The 15,083-nt window shown below is 41.5% G+C and overlaps 1 protein-coding gene across 1 annotated transcript; it reads left to right on the forward strand.

Moving 5' to 3' along the window:
* The first annotated feature begins 2,852 nt into the window (after positions 1 to 2,852).
* Positions 2,853 to 13,889, forward strand: tpi1a (triosephosphate isomerase 1a). The gene is made up of 7 exons (XM_031294780.2): positions 2,853 to 3,117; positions 4,800 to 4,923; positions 6,054 to 6,153; positions 7,481 to 7,598; positions 9,353 to 9,438; positions 11,665 to 11,752; positions 13,619 to 13,889. The coding sequence occupies exons 1-7, from the start codon at positions 3,006 to 3,008 to the stop codon at positions 13,735 to 13,737; spliced, it is 747 nt and encodes a 248-aa protein (XP_031150640.1). The 5' UTR covers positions 2,853 to 3,005; the 3' UTR covers positions 13,738 to 13,889.
* Positions 13,890 to 15,083: the final 1,194 nt, after the last annotated feature.

Here is a 15,083-nt window from a genome sequence, read left to right on the forward strand (position 1 = left end):
ATGTACACGGGAATATTAGTGGAATATTCAACAGCTTAGTCGGAATATCTTATTTTTCGGAATAAGGGCAAAAACCCTAATATTATGTGTATGTAAACGTAGTCAATGTAACCAGTCCAGGGCCAAAAGTTTCAGGGGCCTTATAGTGCGTTCCATTTGTACTCGGAACTCGGATTTTCCGAGGTCAAAGTCGGAAATACGCCCCCTAACCTCGGATTTCCGAGCTCGACGCTTGGGCAGGTGTGCCGAACTAAAAATCCAACATGGCTGATCCGTGCATCAACAGTTGTGAAAGCTGTAGTAACATACAGTTTATTAGCACTTCTGTGTTAATTGTGTCTCACTAAATCAGTCGAACACGCAGCGCTGTCCATTTTTTAACTGCGGACATGTTGTTACGCTGTTTGTATGCACAAAAAACAGCGTAAACTGGCATTGCTAACAATGGCTAACCTGGCTAGAGCTAATGAAAACAATGGAAATCCAACTTGTAAATAGGCTCGTTCCAGATGAACTGTGCCTCGCCTGTAAAGTGGACGAGATAAGGCGGCAGCAGCCGGGGGCGGTGACAAGAATCCGCTGTCAAGTCGGACAGTTTCCAGCCGATTGCAGCATCCTTCAGGCTGAACAGGAAGTGACAGAAACACTGGTCCAATTTAATAAAATGTTATCAGACCCATATATCAGCTCCTATACAGTCTCCAGTTGTTTTAATTATGACAGAGTAGCTGTTAAAATGCTCTACATGCGATCTGTTGCTGATTTTAATTAACACACTGTAGATGATCAGTAATCTTAACAGATTTAGTCTCTCAGACTTCTAAATGTAACTATCAGCCACACAACATGTGTTCTGTACAGAATAAGCCTTTAAATCAGACAAATAGCAGTTAAAATCCTTCCAAATCAAAATCAATAAAAAGTTTATATAAAACGTCATCATGTTGAGTCGATTCTGAACAAATCAGCTGTTAGATCAGCTGAGAGGCCGGCGTTTCCCAGCATGCTCTGAGTCCACCTGGGTCTTGCAGACGGTGGAGAGCAAATGCGGCGCCTGGCTCTAAAAACTGCGGCCACCTTGATCTCATGAGGTTATCGTTGCCCACGTGTGCATGACGTCAGAGCAAGTCGGGATCAGGCAAGGGGGTAAGCTTTGCTTCAGAGCTCGAACCTCCTATGGCGCCATTTTGATGCTACAAAGCGACCACCCAAAATGAATGGCATTCCATTGACTGCCATTCATTTTGACGTCACTTTGACAGCGAATAACTTTACATCTGAAGCATTTAAAGACTTTATTTGTCCATTGTTTATTTCTAAAGAAACACGACAATGTATAAAAGGCTCCATTACCTTGTACCTCACATTATGACTCCATAGAAGACGTTTTTATAAAAATAGGCTAACGATTGTGTCATAACCACGCGACTTACTGTCGCATAGTTGAGGAATTACCGTATAGTACAGGAGAAGCACGCAGGCAGTTTAGACTTACATTAACTGTTTAAGTTTAATTACTAATGTTAACTAGCATTTTAGTTAGCAGTAATTAGCCTGTGTCAATGTTATCTTCTTATATATACCTACACTCTCCGTCTCTGCTAGATTGGGAATGATTGAGATTTCTCTTGGCACAGCTACCAGAAGACTTCCAACTTTCAGACACGTTGCTCACGTCACATTTACGTCGTCTCTCTCAGTTGGAGGCTGCGCAGTAACGCTCAGCGCTCACCGGAAAAGTGCTTCTAAAGGCCTTCACTGGTCTCCGTCCAGAGCAACGGGATCTGTTGGTCCATTCTTATATCCCGTCTATGGGATCAGGTAGAGTAGCGTCTATGGGATCAAGTCGGACACAAATCTAACTGGCATGCATTGGGCGGCGATCGCCGGTGATTGATTCTGCGCAGATCTGGCTCATCTCGAACAAGCCTAATGCTACGCATTCAACCCGGATGTGACGTCATTCCCAGCTTCGGCTTCCGAGTTCCGAGGTAAATGGAACGCACTAGTAACCTGCAAAATGTCACTCAAAAGAGACACATACAGACAAAGAAACATAAAATGACTACAAAGAGACACACAATGACCACAAAGAGACAGAAAAATTACCATAAAGAGATGCAAAACAGCTGCAAAGACACACACCTGTCTGAAAAGGGAAAAACAACAAGACGCAAAACAACAACAAAAAAGCGTGTTGCTCACATGTAGGAGGTCGGGCCTGTGCACGTCTGTGCCGGGGGCCCGTTGTCTCATAATTTACTCATGAATATAACAATGGACATTCATTTTTCTGTATATTCATTTTGAAAAAAATGTTTCATGTTTATATTTGTCAAATGTTTTATCTTAGGGGTTACACATTGCTCTTGTCCTTAAAAAGAAATGTGTATATTTTTCTTTTTTTTTAATGTCTTTTATCACACTTACACCAACTCAGTTTGTTGAAAGTGCACCTTTACTGTAAATCTCAACTGTTTGGTAAAAACTGTGGTCGGTTGATTAAAAATATTTTGTATGCCCAAAGCAAGTAAGAAATGCATAATAACATTAATATATTATTATTATTAATAATAATAATAATAATAATTTCTATGGCTTTTTGCATCATATTTTATGAACTCATTGTGTTTTCTGTGCATAAATGTTGTAGTAAGAAGTATTATTTCTCTCAGAAATATGGTGAAGATGAAGTAGGCTATATATAACATAGAAAAGGAAACACTGAACACTAAATAACAATTCACTGTCAGTCCAGAGAGGCATGTCATCCTTCATTGTAACACCAGGTGGCGGTAGTGCTCCATAAAGCTGTTTGACTCTCGTCATGAACCAGAAGAAGATGATTTCTTTTTTTTTGCCGGTGTTGGGTTGTGATATTTCCGACAGCCCCTGACATACACACCAGCGGAGTCTCATCCTGCAGCTCAAGTGTTCCTCCGGACCTCCACCACCTCTCCTCCTCCTCCTCTTCTTAACCGGGTATCCGCCACCTTCAGCCGGCCATGGCGCTCCGGAGCTTCTTCGTGGGAGGAAACTGGAAGATGAACGGCAGCAGGGAGAGTCTGGAGGAGCTGATCACCACCCTGAACACCGCCAGCCTGGACGACCAGACCGGTAACTGACCGACTAATGCCTGTGTGGGGTTACACACAGTCTGCAAATTAACTGTCTGCAGGTTTTATGATGCAGAGATCAATAAAAAAGTAATCGATAAAGAATCAGAGAGGAGATGCTGCTGCTCAGATGACGCACTGACATTGGCAGTCACGTGATCAGGATGAGTTGCATAAAGGCCTCTGACGTTTCTGTTTATCCTCGTGGAAAGTAACTAAGTACATTTACTCAAGTACTGAACCTAAGTGTGATTTTTAAGCAGCGGTGCCATAAGTATTCAGATCCTTTACTTTAGAAAAAGTACTAATACCACACTGTGGAAATACTCTACTACAAGTAAAAGTCCTGCGTTCAAAACCTTAGGCTACTTAAGTAAAAGTATTACCAGCTAAATGTAGGACACACACACACACACACACACACACACACACACACACACACACACACACACACACACACACACACACACACACACACAAACACACCTACTTAAAGCAAAAGTATTCATTGTTCAGTGAAATGTTCCCTGTCAGTGTTTTCCTATTATATCTTATGTTTCTGGATTCATATTTCTGCTGCATCTATGTGAATGTTGCATTTTCCTGCTGTAGATGGTTATGGTTGTGCTCATTTTTAGGGCTGCAACTAACGATTGTTTTCATTGTGGATTAACCTGTTGATTTCATTTCTCGACTATAATAGATTAGTTGCTCGGTCTATAAAATGTCAAAAAATGGTGGAAAAAAAGGATCTCTACAGAGATTGTTAAAGAGTAAGATCCTTTTTGTTTAACATGAAACAGCCCCGAAATTGCTAATCACCAAACCCACCAGATATCATTTAAATGAACATTTATATAGTTGTATCATCTTTTTACAATATGGGACATTTTAAGAAAATGTAATTCTGTACATTTATTTAAGTATGTTGATTGCAGGACTAATGCAGGAATATTTTTACATTGGGGTTAACTTTTAAAGTGAAGTTACTAAAGTAAAAGATCTAAGGGACAACCTCAGGCTCACCGGGAAGAGTGTGCGCCCCATGTGGCTTTGGAGTCCTTGGCATTGGCGCAGGTTCGAATCCAACCCACGGCCCTTTGCTGCACCCCCTCGCTCTATCTATCTCTCTCCCTTTCCTGTCTTCAAGCTGTCAATTAAAGCCCGTAAAAGCCCAAAAAAAATATATATATATATATTTTTTTTTTTTTTTTTTTTTTTTTTTTAAGTAAAGGATCGGAGTACTTCTTCCACCACTGCTGATCCTGACCTGCACCTTTTTTATTCTTTATATACAATGTTTATATGTGAGTTTGTTTGTTGAATTGGCCATTCTCAACAGGGCTTCAACTAATAAGAAGTATTCAGAGTGGAAAACCAAAGTGACAACATAAAGGGTTTTTGAAACTATGAAACTTTATTAAACTTAGGAACCTAAACATGTTGTTGCAGTACTTCAGAATGAGGTGGCCACGGCACACTGCAGCTATCAGTGATGGAACCCCCCTGAAAATGAATGTAACCCAATTTAAATTAAATTAACCTTTTCAGTCCAGGGCCAAAAGTCCTATTTTGGCATCAACGTGGGACACTTCTTCTGGTAGAAAGTGAGAACAGAAATAGAAAAAGTCTCAGCCCAGACAGAGATGAAATTAAAGTCACGATGATTTGATTTTTTTTCAGAGGTGGTGTGTGCTCCCCCCTCCATCTACCTGGACTTCGCTCGGTCCAGTCTGGATCTCAGGATCGGTGTCGCAGCCCAGAACTGCTACAAGGTGGCCAAGGGAGCGTTTACAGGGGAGATCAGGTATCTCACCCACTGAACGAATGAACTCATGAACTATTCACAATGCAATCTTACTTATTAATTAGACGGCAGGCTGATGAATATTCAAATACATTTTCTCATTGAGGATATGGAGACATAATTTAATGTTAGTGCTTTGCAGGAAATCCTCACCTTCACATTAGGGCTGCTCAATCATGAAAAGAAAAATCATAATCACAATTATTTTGGTCACTTTAAAATCACAATTATTTAAAGGTGCAGTAGGTAAGACTTATAAAACTAACTTTCTGTCATATTTGCTGAAACTGACCCTATGTTCCAGTAGAACTACATGAAGCTGGTAATTTAAAAAAAATAATAATCCGGCTCCTCTAGCACCACCTACAGCCTGTAGTGTGATTTTCAAAAACCCACTGCTCCCTGTTCAGATGCACCAATCAGGGCCAGGGGGGGTGTCTAACTGCGTGTCAATCACTGCTCATGCACACGCATTCATTCTCCCTTGTGGGGGGAGGGGCTTAGGAGAACGTTTTGGGCTTTAGCAGAAAGGGGGGAGGGACTGAGAAGTTGTTGATGTTCAAATTTTTTGGCTAAGTCCTGGATCTTCACAATCCTACCTACAGCACCTTTTAAACGAATCAACAGTGAAAACACCTTGAACTGTGAAATTTCACCTAATACTTATCCCGTTTGAACTTTTTGAATTCCCCTTCAGAACACAAGACAAAATAAGAGTTTGCTTGCAAAATGTAATGTGCAAAATAATAGTTTTTTTCTCGATTCCATTGTTTTTGTGATTGTCAGGAGCCAAAATCGAAATTGTGATTAAAATTTGAATAATTGCACAGCCGTAACTCACATAATAGTTCCTTTCTTACACTGCACTGTAACTTTTAATGTTGCATTTTATACCTCTCTTATTCTAATTTAGTTTTTGTTATTCTCTTTAACAAATGTTTTTAACTGCTTTTCAATGTTTTGTGTGAAGCACTTTGAATTGCCTTGATGCTGAAATGTGCTACAGTATATAAATAAAGCTGCCTTGTCTTTACAGTACAAAATTGTACATGTATCACATTAAACCTTTGTAAAATGATCCATCACGTCTGTGACCAACTGTGACTTTAACATGTTTCCTCTCGCTCCAGTCCGGCCATGATAAAGGACTGCGGGGCAGACTGGGTGATACTGGGACACTCTGAGCGCCGTCACGTGTTTGGGGAAAGTGACGAGCTGATTGGTCAGAAGGTGAGATACTTCCTCTCGCTACGGAAAAATGTTTGTGTTTGGAGGCAGCCTGTGTGGACGTGGACGTTGTTCAATCTCAAAACACTGTTAAGTTCAATTCAATTTTATTTATAGTATCAAATCATAACAAGAGTTATCTCGAGACACTTTACAGATAGAGTAGGTCTAGACCACACTCTATAATTTACGAAGACCCAACAATTCTAGTAATTCCCCCAAGAGCAAGCATTTAGTGCGACAGTGGCGAAGAAAAACTCCCTTTTAGGAAGAAACCTCAGACAGACCCAGGCTCTTGGTAGGCGGTGTCTGACAATAATAGTCACAATAAAGATAATGGAACTATGACTAGAAATAGTAGTTGTAGTAGTTAATGTCATAGCAGGGCACTGCAGGGCGTAACAGGGTGTAGAAGGGCGTAGCAGGGCAATGCAGAGCGTAGCAGGGTGTAGCAGGGCATAGCAGGGCATAGCAGGGCGCGGAGCAGGACCACGGCAACAGCTGCAACCATGATTTAGATGCCACCCTAATCCAAGGAAAACTGCTGGGCGAAAAAAACAAGGACTCTAGGGTTAGTAACAAGCATTTTTGGGACATGGATCCACACAGATGGAAAGAGAGAGGAGAGAGGAGCTCAGTGTGTCAAAGGAAGTCCTATAACAGCACTATAACAGCATAATTAAGAGCTGGTGCAAGGCAAACCTGAGCCCGTTCTATAAGGGTTGGTAGATGAATCTGACAACGATGAAGAGAAGCAGAGAAGAGAAGGGGTGCCGTGTCTGCAGCTCTACACCCTGTCCACCATGTTAAGTGGCATTAGCTTTTTTTATAAGACACTCCTTTAAAGCTTTAGTACGTAACGTTTTTATATTAATGAACGTCTGTTAAATTCAACCCATTGCTAAATGAGTTGCTACAAAGCTGCTTAAGACTATCAGCTCCGCACAACTCTCTCTGTATTTCTCAGTATGACTGTGTTTTGAAAATGGTGTCCTCCGGCGACTTTCGCACGCAGAAACTCGAGTGAAGATAATTATCTCTTCTGAAGAGTCCGTCATGTTTTTTTTAATCCTCCGTGTCCTCCTTGGCTACTAGCAACTGCGTGGAGGAGGGGGTGGGGTTGGGGTTGGGGTTGGTGCTCATGGGGGAGACAGAAACTACACACTGTAGCTTTAAGACGAAGGCTAATATATTGAATCTTAATCTGGACTTATTCTCCACTTTAATTCTATTCCACTACAAATCTGCGGAAGCATTCAGTCGGTTGTAATATGTTGTAATCGGGTGTGCAGATCCAGGTAAAGACTCAAGTCTGTGGTTTGGCTCTCAGGTGGCTCACGCTCTGGAGAGTGATCTGGGCGTGATCGCCTGCGTCGGGGAGAAGCTGGAGGAGCGGGAAGCAGGCACCACAGAAGAAGTCGTCTACACTCAGACGCAGGTCATTGCAGGTAAACAAAGGAAAACACAATTTTTATACCTTTTTTTAATTTTATTATTAGGGCCCGAGAACCGAGAAGCGTCGGTCGGAGAAGGCCCTATTGAAACGGCTCCGTTTATAAACCTCTCCAATGAATCACATTTTTGAGGGGCTTAAGATGCTCAAAAACTCACCAACATTATGGGTTTTGTGCTTACTTGTGACAAAATGGCTCAGTAGAGCCCCCGTACAGTTTTCAAAGTAAAAGCCCCCTCCTTTAACTTTTCACGTAGACTAACGGAAATTGGTACGCATATGTAACATGTTAAGATGTACAAAAAAGCCTCTTGGGTTGTACCTTAAACCCAACAGGAAGTCAGCCATTTTCAATTTACTGTGTAATTTTTGTGCATATTTCGCCATTTTCAGGTCTCGTACTATAAAATAATTCTGTGCAATCTAAAGACTTTAAAGATGAGAAGTTATTAAATTTTCGTTTAGCATCGGGAGGGGCGAGGGCCCGTCCATCGCTGCTTGCGGCTTTCATTTTTTTAAATATTTTTCTATATTGTTTTTCTGTTCTTTTAACATTTTCTTTTATGTTTATTCTTTTATTGTTTGTTTTTTTATTCGTTAGATTACATCTTTTTTTTTTTTTTATTATTATTAAACTCTTGGTCTTGTGGATCTTCTTACTGTTTTCCTGAGTTTTTTTCTTTATGAAGAGAATTTACTGGTTTTATTTATACACTGATGAAGATTTCAAACCAAAAAAGGTTATTTAAAAAAAAAAAAAAGATCAGGATATGAGGTGACTTTTCCATCACAATGGGAACATCAACAACACATACAGCAATAATAATCTCTATTGTGTCCATCTATCTGAAAAACCTGTTCTTGGATCCACTCAGTGTGCAGTCCGATATTACAAGACTTTATTGATGGTCTTTTCCCTGGTTACACGCAGCCCACTTCTGTACTCAAAGTAGGCTACATGCTGATTTAAAATGCAAATAGGTCAGTGGTCTCTGCTGTTTCTTGAGACACAGTCATCTTGTTTCTCTGTTAACGCAGGATTTTCTCTTCTGAGAGCTCACAGGAAACAAGTCACAGAACTGACGGATCCTTGCAGCGCTGCTCTGCCTCTTGGATGTTTCTTAGTCTGAAATAGATTGACCTTTTCTGTTAGCGTATGACAATTTGATTTGATGTTATTCCTTCTGAAACTTCTGTTCTGTGAAAGAGTTTCTCCGTGATTTGGGGTGTTTGTCCTCAGTATCAGTGTTTGCATTGTCTCACATTACCAGGCCTTCCTCCACAGCGCTGCGGAAGAGGGTCTGGCGAGTCCACACAGCATTCCGGGATGCGAGAAAAACGTGTTCATGGTTCATCGGCACTTTTGGTGCCGCTAAGTGCCGGACGGAGCCACGGTGCCTCTGCAAAATAGCCTCGGGAATTGACTTGTTTTGGAGGAACGTGTGTACATTCGTGCGACAGAAACCTCAGATTGGACAGATAATCTAGCTAGCTGTCTGGATTTAACCTGCAGAGATCTGAGGAGCAGTTAACCATAGTCCTCATAAATAGACCGGAGTTTAGAACGCCAACACAAAGGAAGCGGAAGGTAACAGACATCCAGACTAAATGAGCGACATCCGGAAGAATTTCTGGCAGCACCTGAACAATCCCGGAAATGAAACATTGTGTTTGCATGGCTACATCATCATGTTAAATATTAGAAAATACTTTTTAGTTCATAAATATCGTTTTTTTTATGTGTTCCAGAGAACGTGAAGGACTGGGAGAAAGTGGTTCTGGCATATGAACCTGTGTGGGCCATCGGCACGGGCAAGACAGCTTCACCTGAACAGGTAACACCAACTCCTCCTTCTCTTAATAACTGCAGTGTGTCCAGTCCAACAAGTCCTCCAAACCATATGACAATGTCGGCCGTTTGTTCCCTACCCTCTAATACCAGCCACAGGAGCGGATCATAAATTAGCGCCCCTAGCGGTGGCAGAAATACAACCTCCGTTAAGTTAAAAAAACTTGCCACGGTTTGCAGTTTGGTTACTTTTTGGCACCAAATCTACTTAGTTAAGTTTAGAATAAGATGGTAATTTAGGTTAAAATCCACCGTTACTGCACTTCCGGTTACGCATGTGACGCTGAACGTGACCTTGTTAAAGGTCCTATGGCATGAAAATTTCACTTTATGAGGTTTTTTAACATTAATAAGAGTTCCCCCAGCCTGCCTATGGTCCCCCAGTGGCTAGAAATGGCGATAGGTGTAAACCGAGCCCTGGGGATCCTGCTCCACCTTTGAGAAAATTAAAGCTCAGATGGGCCAATCTGGAATGGCCTTATGACATCATAAGGAGGAAGGTTACCTCCCCTTTTTCAGCTTTGCCCGCTCAGAGAATTTGGCCCACCCATGAGAAAGAGAGAGACATCATGGCTTGCAAACCATAGACTGTATATAAGAGTGGACCAACAGATCCCGTTGCTCTGGACGGAGACCAGTGAAGGCCCTTAGAAGCACTTTTCCGGTGAGCACTGAGCGTTACTGCGCAGCCTTCAACTGAGAGAGACGACGTAAATGTGACGTGAGCAACGTGTCTGAAAGTTGTAAGTCTTCTGGTAGCTGTGCCAAGAGAAATCTCAATCATTCCCAATCTAGCAGAGACGGAGAGCTTAGGTATATGTAAGGAGATAACATGGACACAGGCTAATTATTGCTAACTAAAATGCTAGTTAACATTAGTAATTGCACTTAAACAGCTAATGTGAGACAAAACTGCCTGCGCGCTTCTCCTGTACTATACGGTAATTCCTCTACTATGCGACAGTAAGTCGCGTGGTTATGACACAATCGTTAGCCTATTTTTACAAAAACGTCTGCTACGGAGCCATAACGTGAAGTACAAGGTAATGGAGCCTTTTATACATTGTCGTGTTTCTTTAGAAATAAACAATGGACAAATAGAGTCTTTAAACTCTTCAGATGTAAAGTTATTCGCTGTCAAAGTGGCGCCAAAATGAATGGTAGTCAATGGAATGCTAACGGGGGGTGATCACTTTGTAGCATTAAAATGGCGCCATAGGAGGTTCGCGGTCCGAGGAGAGGCTTACCCCCTTGTTGCAAACGAGCGAAGCATGGCAGTTGGTCAAGGCCATACCCCCACCCTCCACCTTGCCCCCCCTCTCTCCCCAATAGCATTTAAAGCTACAGACATAGAAATGGCACACCCTAAGGAAAGCTCATTGTGGGACTGGCTCTAGTGGCTGTAATTCTGCACCAAGGCTGAATTTCGGGAAAGAGACTTCAGTATTGGTCTTTGGTGTTTTTTGCCCCCAACGTCTCCTCCCAGCGCGGCAATGGTTATGTTTAGGGTTAAGGTTAGGGTTAGCTGCGGTGGACAGTATTAGGGGACCACTAAGGCCTATATAAAAGCATCCAAAAAGCAGGATGTCATAGGACCTTTTACAAACAGGACTCAATCCCCGACCTGCCTCTTTATGTGGAAATTTGGCACTCATATTTCGTCACGTTACTTCCTGCTTTGCTCCAGTCATAATTACTACGACCACTGAGGGCGCCGTCACTAGAAACCTAAATATACTGTAGGTCGTAATTGCTGCTTGAACAAACGACGTCTGGGGAGCGTTTTTCAGTCAGGCAGCCAAACAGCATCAAGATTTATTTTTTTATTAATTTGACACTACATTGACCAGGTTAGCCTTAGCATTACCTTAATGTACCGTTTTGTCCGACCTCCACAGGATGGATGTGAGAGGACCACGCCTGCGTGATTTTTCAGAATTTATGATTAACAATTAACTTGCTATCCATGATTTCTTGCAAACTGGGTTACATTTGTTTTTTCAGACATCTAAATAAGAAAGACCCGTTTCTTTAACCTTTATTCCATATAAACTAACTCAACTAACAAACTGGAAGATGAAGGTTTTAGGAAGTTAAACATTTTAAATTAATTTTGGAATGAAACACTGGAAATAAATTGTGCACAATTCACAAGTAAATGCACAATTTTGCGTGTGTGTGTGTGTGTGTGTGTGTGTGTGCATGTGTCCAGGCTCAGGAGGTCCATGAGAAGTTGAGGGCGTGGCTCCGAGCCAATGTCTCAGACGACGTTGCCGACTCCGTGCGCATCATCTACGGAGGTCAGTGATGATTTTTGGCAGTTTTTATATAAAGGTCCTGTTTGCAGGATCGTAGTGGTCATATCCTGTGTGTATTTGGGAAGCTGGTTGGTATTTTTAGTCACCCATACACTGGTACCATAACCCTCCTACAGTCAGGTTTTAAGAACTTAAACAACAGGCTTATGTTTTGCGTTTTATTTTTATTTTTGGGGCGCAGGTTTAGTTTTAGGAACACAATTAAGTCATGACCTTTGCACCAAAAACATATGTAAGTATGTGAGTGATATTTCCTGCATTTACAATACATGAGTGATTTTTCCTGCATTTACAGTATATAGCTAAACTGATATCAATCTTGCAAATAACTTACTAACATGTTATTGGCAATCATGCTTTCTGCCTTGTGTTGATGTTTCTCTTTTATGTGGTATTGTTCTTGTGTAACTTTGAAGTTTAAGTCTAGCATCTTTTTTAGGAATTATTACTATTGTCATTTTTTATGAAAAGTCCAAAACGCATTTGGTGCTTCTCATATTTTTACAAAGTCAGAGCTAAGTGTTACAGAGATTTTAGTGAGTACATTCAACTGGAACAGTAACATTTGGGGGACAAAAGTAGAATTTTGTCCTCCTGTTAGATAGGTTTTTTTAGTATTTTTACTATACCCGTTTTGACAACCCGTTCTCACTCCCATCTCGTCAAATACTGTCGCTTGGTCAGTGGCTCTCAGCGTCGGATACAATGCAAAAATCACCCTTTAGCGTCTGTATGGGACGTACCTGGCAGAGTAGCAGCCAGGCAGCAGCTCGACCGCAGCGCTGTAAGATGATGTAGTATTAAGAGCGACAACTGTAGTATGACAGACCTAAAATCCGCGTAACGCTGGATTTCCACAAGCAGCTGAAATAACGGCAGAGCGGAGCGATTCAATTCCTTCCCTATAAGAACAGCGGTATGAGCGAATTCCACTGACGGTGGCGAAAATGCCCGGATGTTCACCGCTCTCCCAAAGTTGACTTTTAGTCAACTTTTGCAGAGCGGTAGCCAATGAGAGGGCAGACTCGCGAACGTGCCTCCAATAAATTCTACCATGTATACACACATGCTATACGTGCAAATTAAAAGATCGTGATTTCCCTATAGCTTACTTTATGATACGTCTCTGTATGACTACAAGGATGCTAACAGCTAGCTTGTGCAGAGGGTTGTCGAGGCAGTTGGTATACCTGGCGAGTTTTTCTATATATTTGCTTTAGTAGTAGTAGCATTCTAGTAACGTTAGCATTGTAATGCTAGTAATAGAACGTTAATCAAACTTGACGGCAAAGTGTGTGACTGGAGTAGAAAACTTACCAAACAGTTGTGTTAGGCCAGATATAAACTGATAATTGTCTGCAAAACGCGTACTCCGTCGGCATCATGTTGTGGTGACACAACTCTACTTGGAGTTGCAGTTGAAAACCGCTGCCTGTGGAAACCCAGCGGAGGTTGGTTGGGGGGGGTGGATGGAGTTAAACAAAACTGGACCTTCACCCAGAAGACCTGGGCTCATGTCCCGTTCTTGTCCCGCGTGTCACTTAAGCGTCCATTTTGTAACCCCCACCCACCAGCTTTTCCTAAACCTAACTGTCCCGTTCTCATACCGCATTGACATGACGGTTAAACATACTTCCCGACCCAGAGCGTCAAAAAGTGACGCCAAGAGTCCCGAGCAAGCGCGTCTAAATATGACGCTAAAGGAGACTTTTTGCGTCAATAACAAACACCAAATGCACCTAACCAAGCGTCTCTTTTTGACGCAATGGGAGTGAGAATGTGTTGGTTTTGTACAGAACGTTGGACCTTGCTCGTTCGACATAACCGCCTTATTTCTGTGTCCTCCAGGTTCAGTGACAGCAGCTAACTGCAGAGAGCTGGCGTCTCAGGGCGACGTGGACGGCTTCCTGGTGGGGGGAGCCTCTCTGAAACCAGAGTTTGTCGACATCATCAACGCACGTGCATAACGGAGACAGGAGGCGTCCCTTTACATCGTCCCAATGTGTCCTCAAACTGGGCTGGCTGATCCACAGACAGACGTGTGTCGAGTTACAGCAAGTTTTATTTAGCTAAATATGTGTTGGTTTAGTTAAATAAATGGCGGTAGAATGAATTCAAAGTAAATATCTGTACTTTTCTGTCATTTGTGGGTCATTTGTTTTAGTTCTTTTTTCTTTTTGAGTCAAACTACTGTATGATTCGATTTCTTTTTAACGTTCGGTCAGTTTCTAACAGTGTTGGGTTACAGTATCAAATGTCTTTCAACTCGATTGTCCGTGTTCACTTCAAGGTCAGTAAACATCGTGATAATGGGAAACTCTTCAACAGGTCCTCATGTGTTCCGCTGATTTATTGAACTATTTTAAAGAGGACACACATTCAGCTTCAGGGGAACATGAAAGTGTGCGCAGTCTATTTTTTAGATGACTTTCTTCCTGTTTCACTTTCTTTATTCGAGAGGTCGAAGTGGTGACAAACCAGAAATGTCAAATCAAGATTTGATGCAAACAATTCACTGTTTCTTTCATCTCAGCGGTTAATTTAAAGGGAAATGGCAGATATTTGCTTCCAGCAGAGGATCAGTCAGACCCCCCCCCACGTTGTTTTGTGTCCTGATAACACTGTTGTATTGGTGTACTAATGTATTAATGCTTTCTCTCTGTCACCTAAATGCACTAACTGTTCACACTGTAACACTTCAGGGCCCTTCAGAATAAAGCTTTGGACAGAATGTACTTATCGATATATATATATATACAAATTATCTTTCTGCTGGTACTCAGCATTGAAGTCTTTTATTGTGAAGTCACCAATAGGCATTAAAGATGTACGTAGTTAACACTGCACACTGCTGCTGTATGTTTAACACTGGGTGACATTTGTTCACATGAATAAGGAGGTTGTGACCTATGTAAGAACTAAATGAATAAATCATTAAAATGTTGAAAGATGTTTGTTTGGTGTTTAATTTCAATCTTTTAAATCATCGTTTTCAGTTTTATTGACTGTGAATTTACCTCATGAATGTGTGTCCGATCCTGTCCGACTTCCTTCCTCCTTGAGTATATGTGAGATTCTTAAACACATCTTCTCGTGGAAACATAGCATGTTACATGTCAGCAGTTACAATTTTAAAATATGACCACAATTTATTACAAAAACAAAACACGTTTTCAAGTCACGTTTTGTCGGAAAAAAAAGCAAATTGTGTTGTTTTTCATAAACTATACGTTCGAAAAACTACGAAAAGATAAGCACTGTAATTTGTATGATTTCCATGGGTTTTTTTGCAGTGCGCACCACATTGACGGTC

This window comes from Sander lucioperca, chromosome 16, assembly GCF_008315115.2.
Source record: "Sander lucioperca isolate FBNREF2018 chromosome 16, SLUC_FBN_1.2, whole genome shotgun sequence".
Classification (NCBI taxonomy): Eukaryota; Metazoa; Chordata; class Actinopteri; order Perciformes; family Percidae; genus Sander; species Sander lucioperca.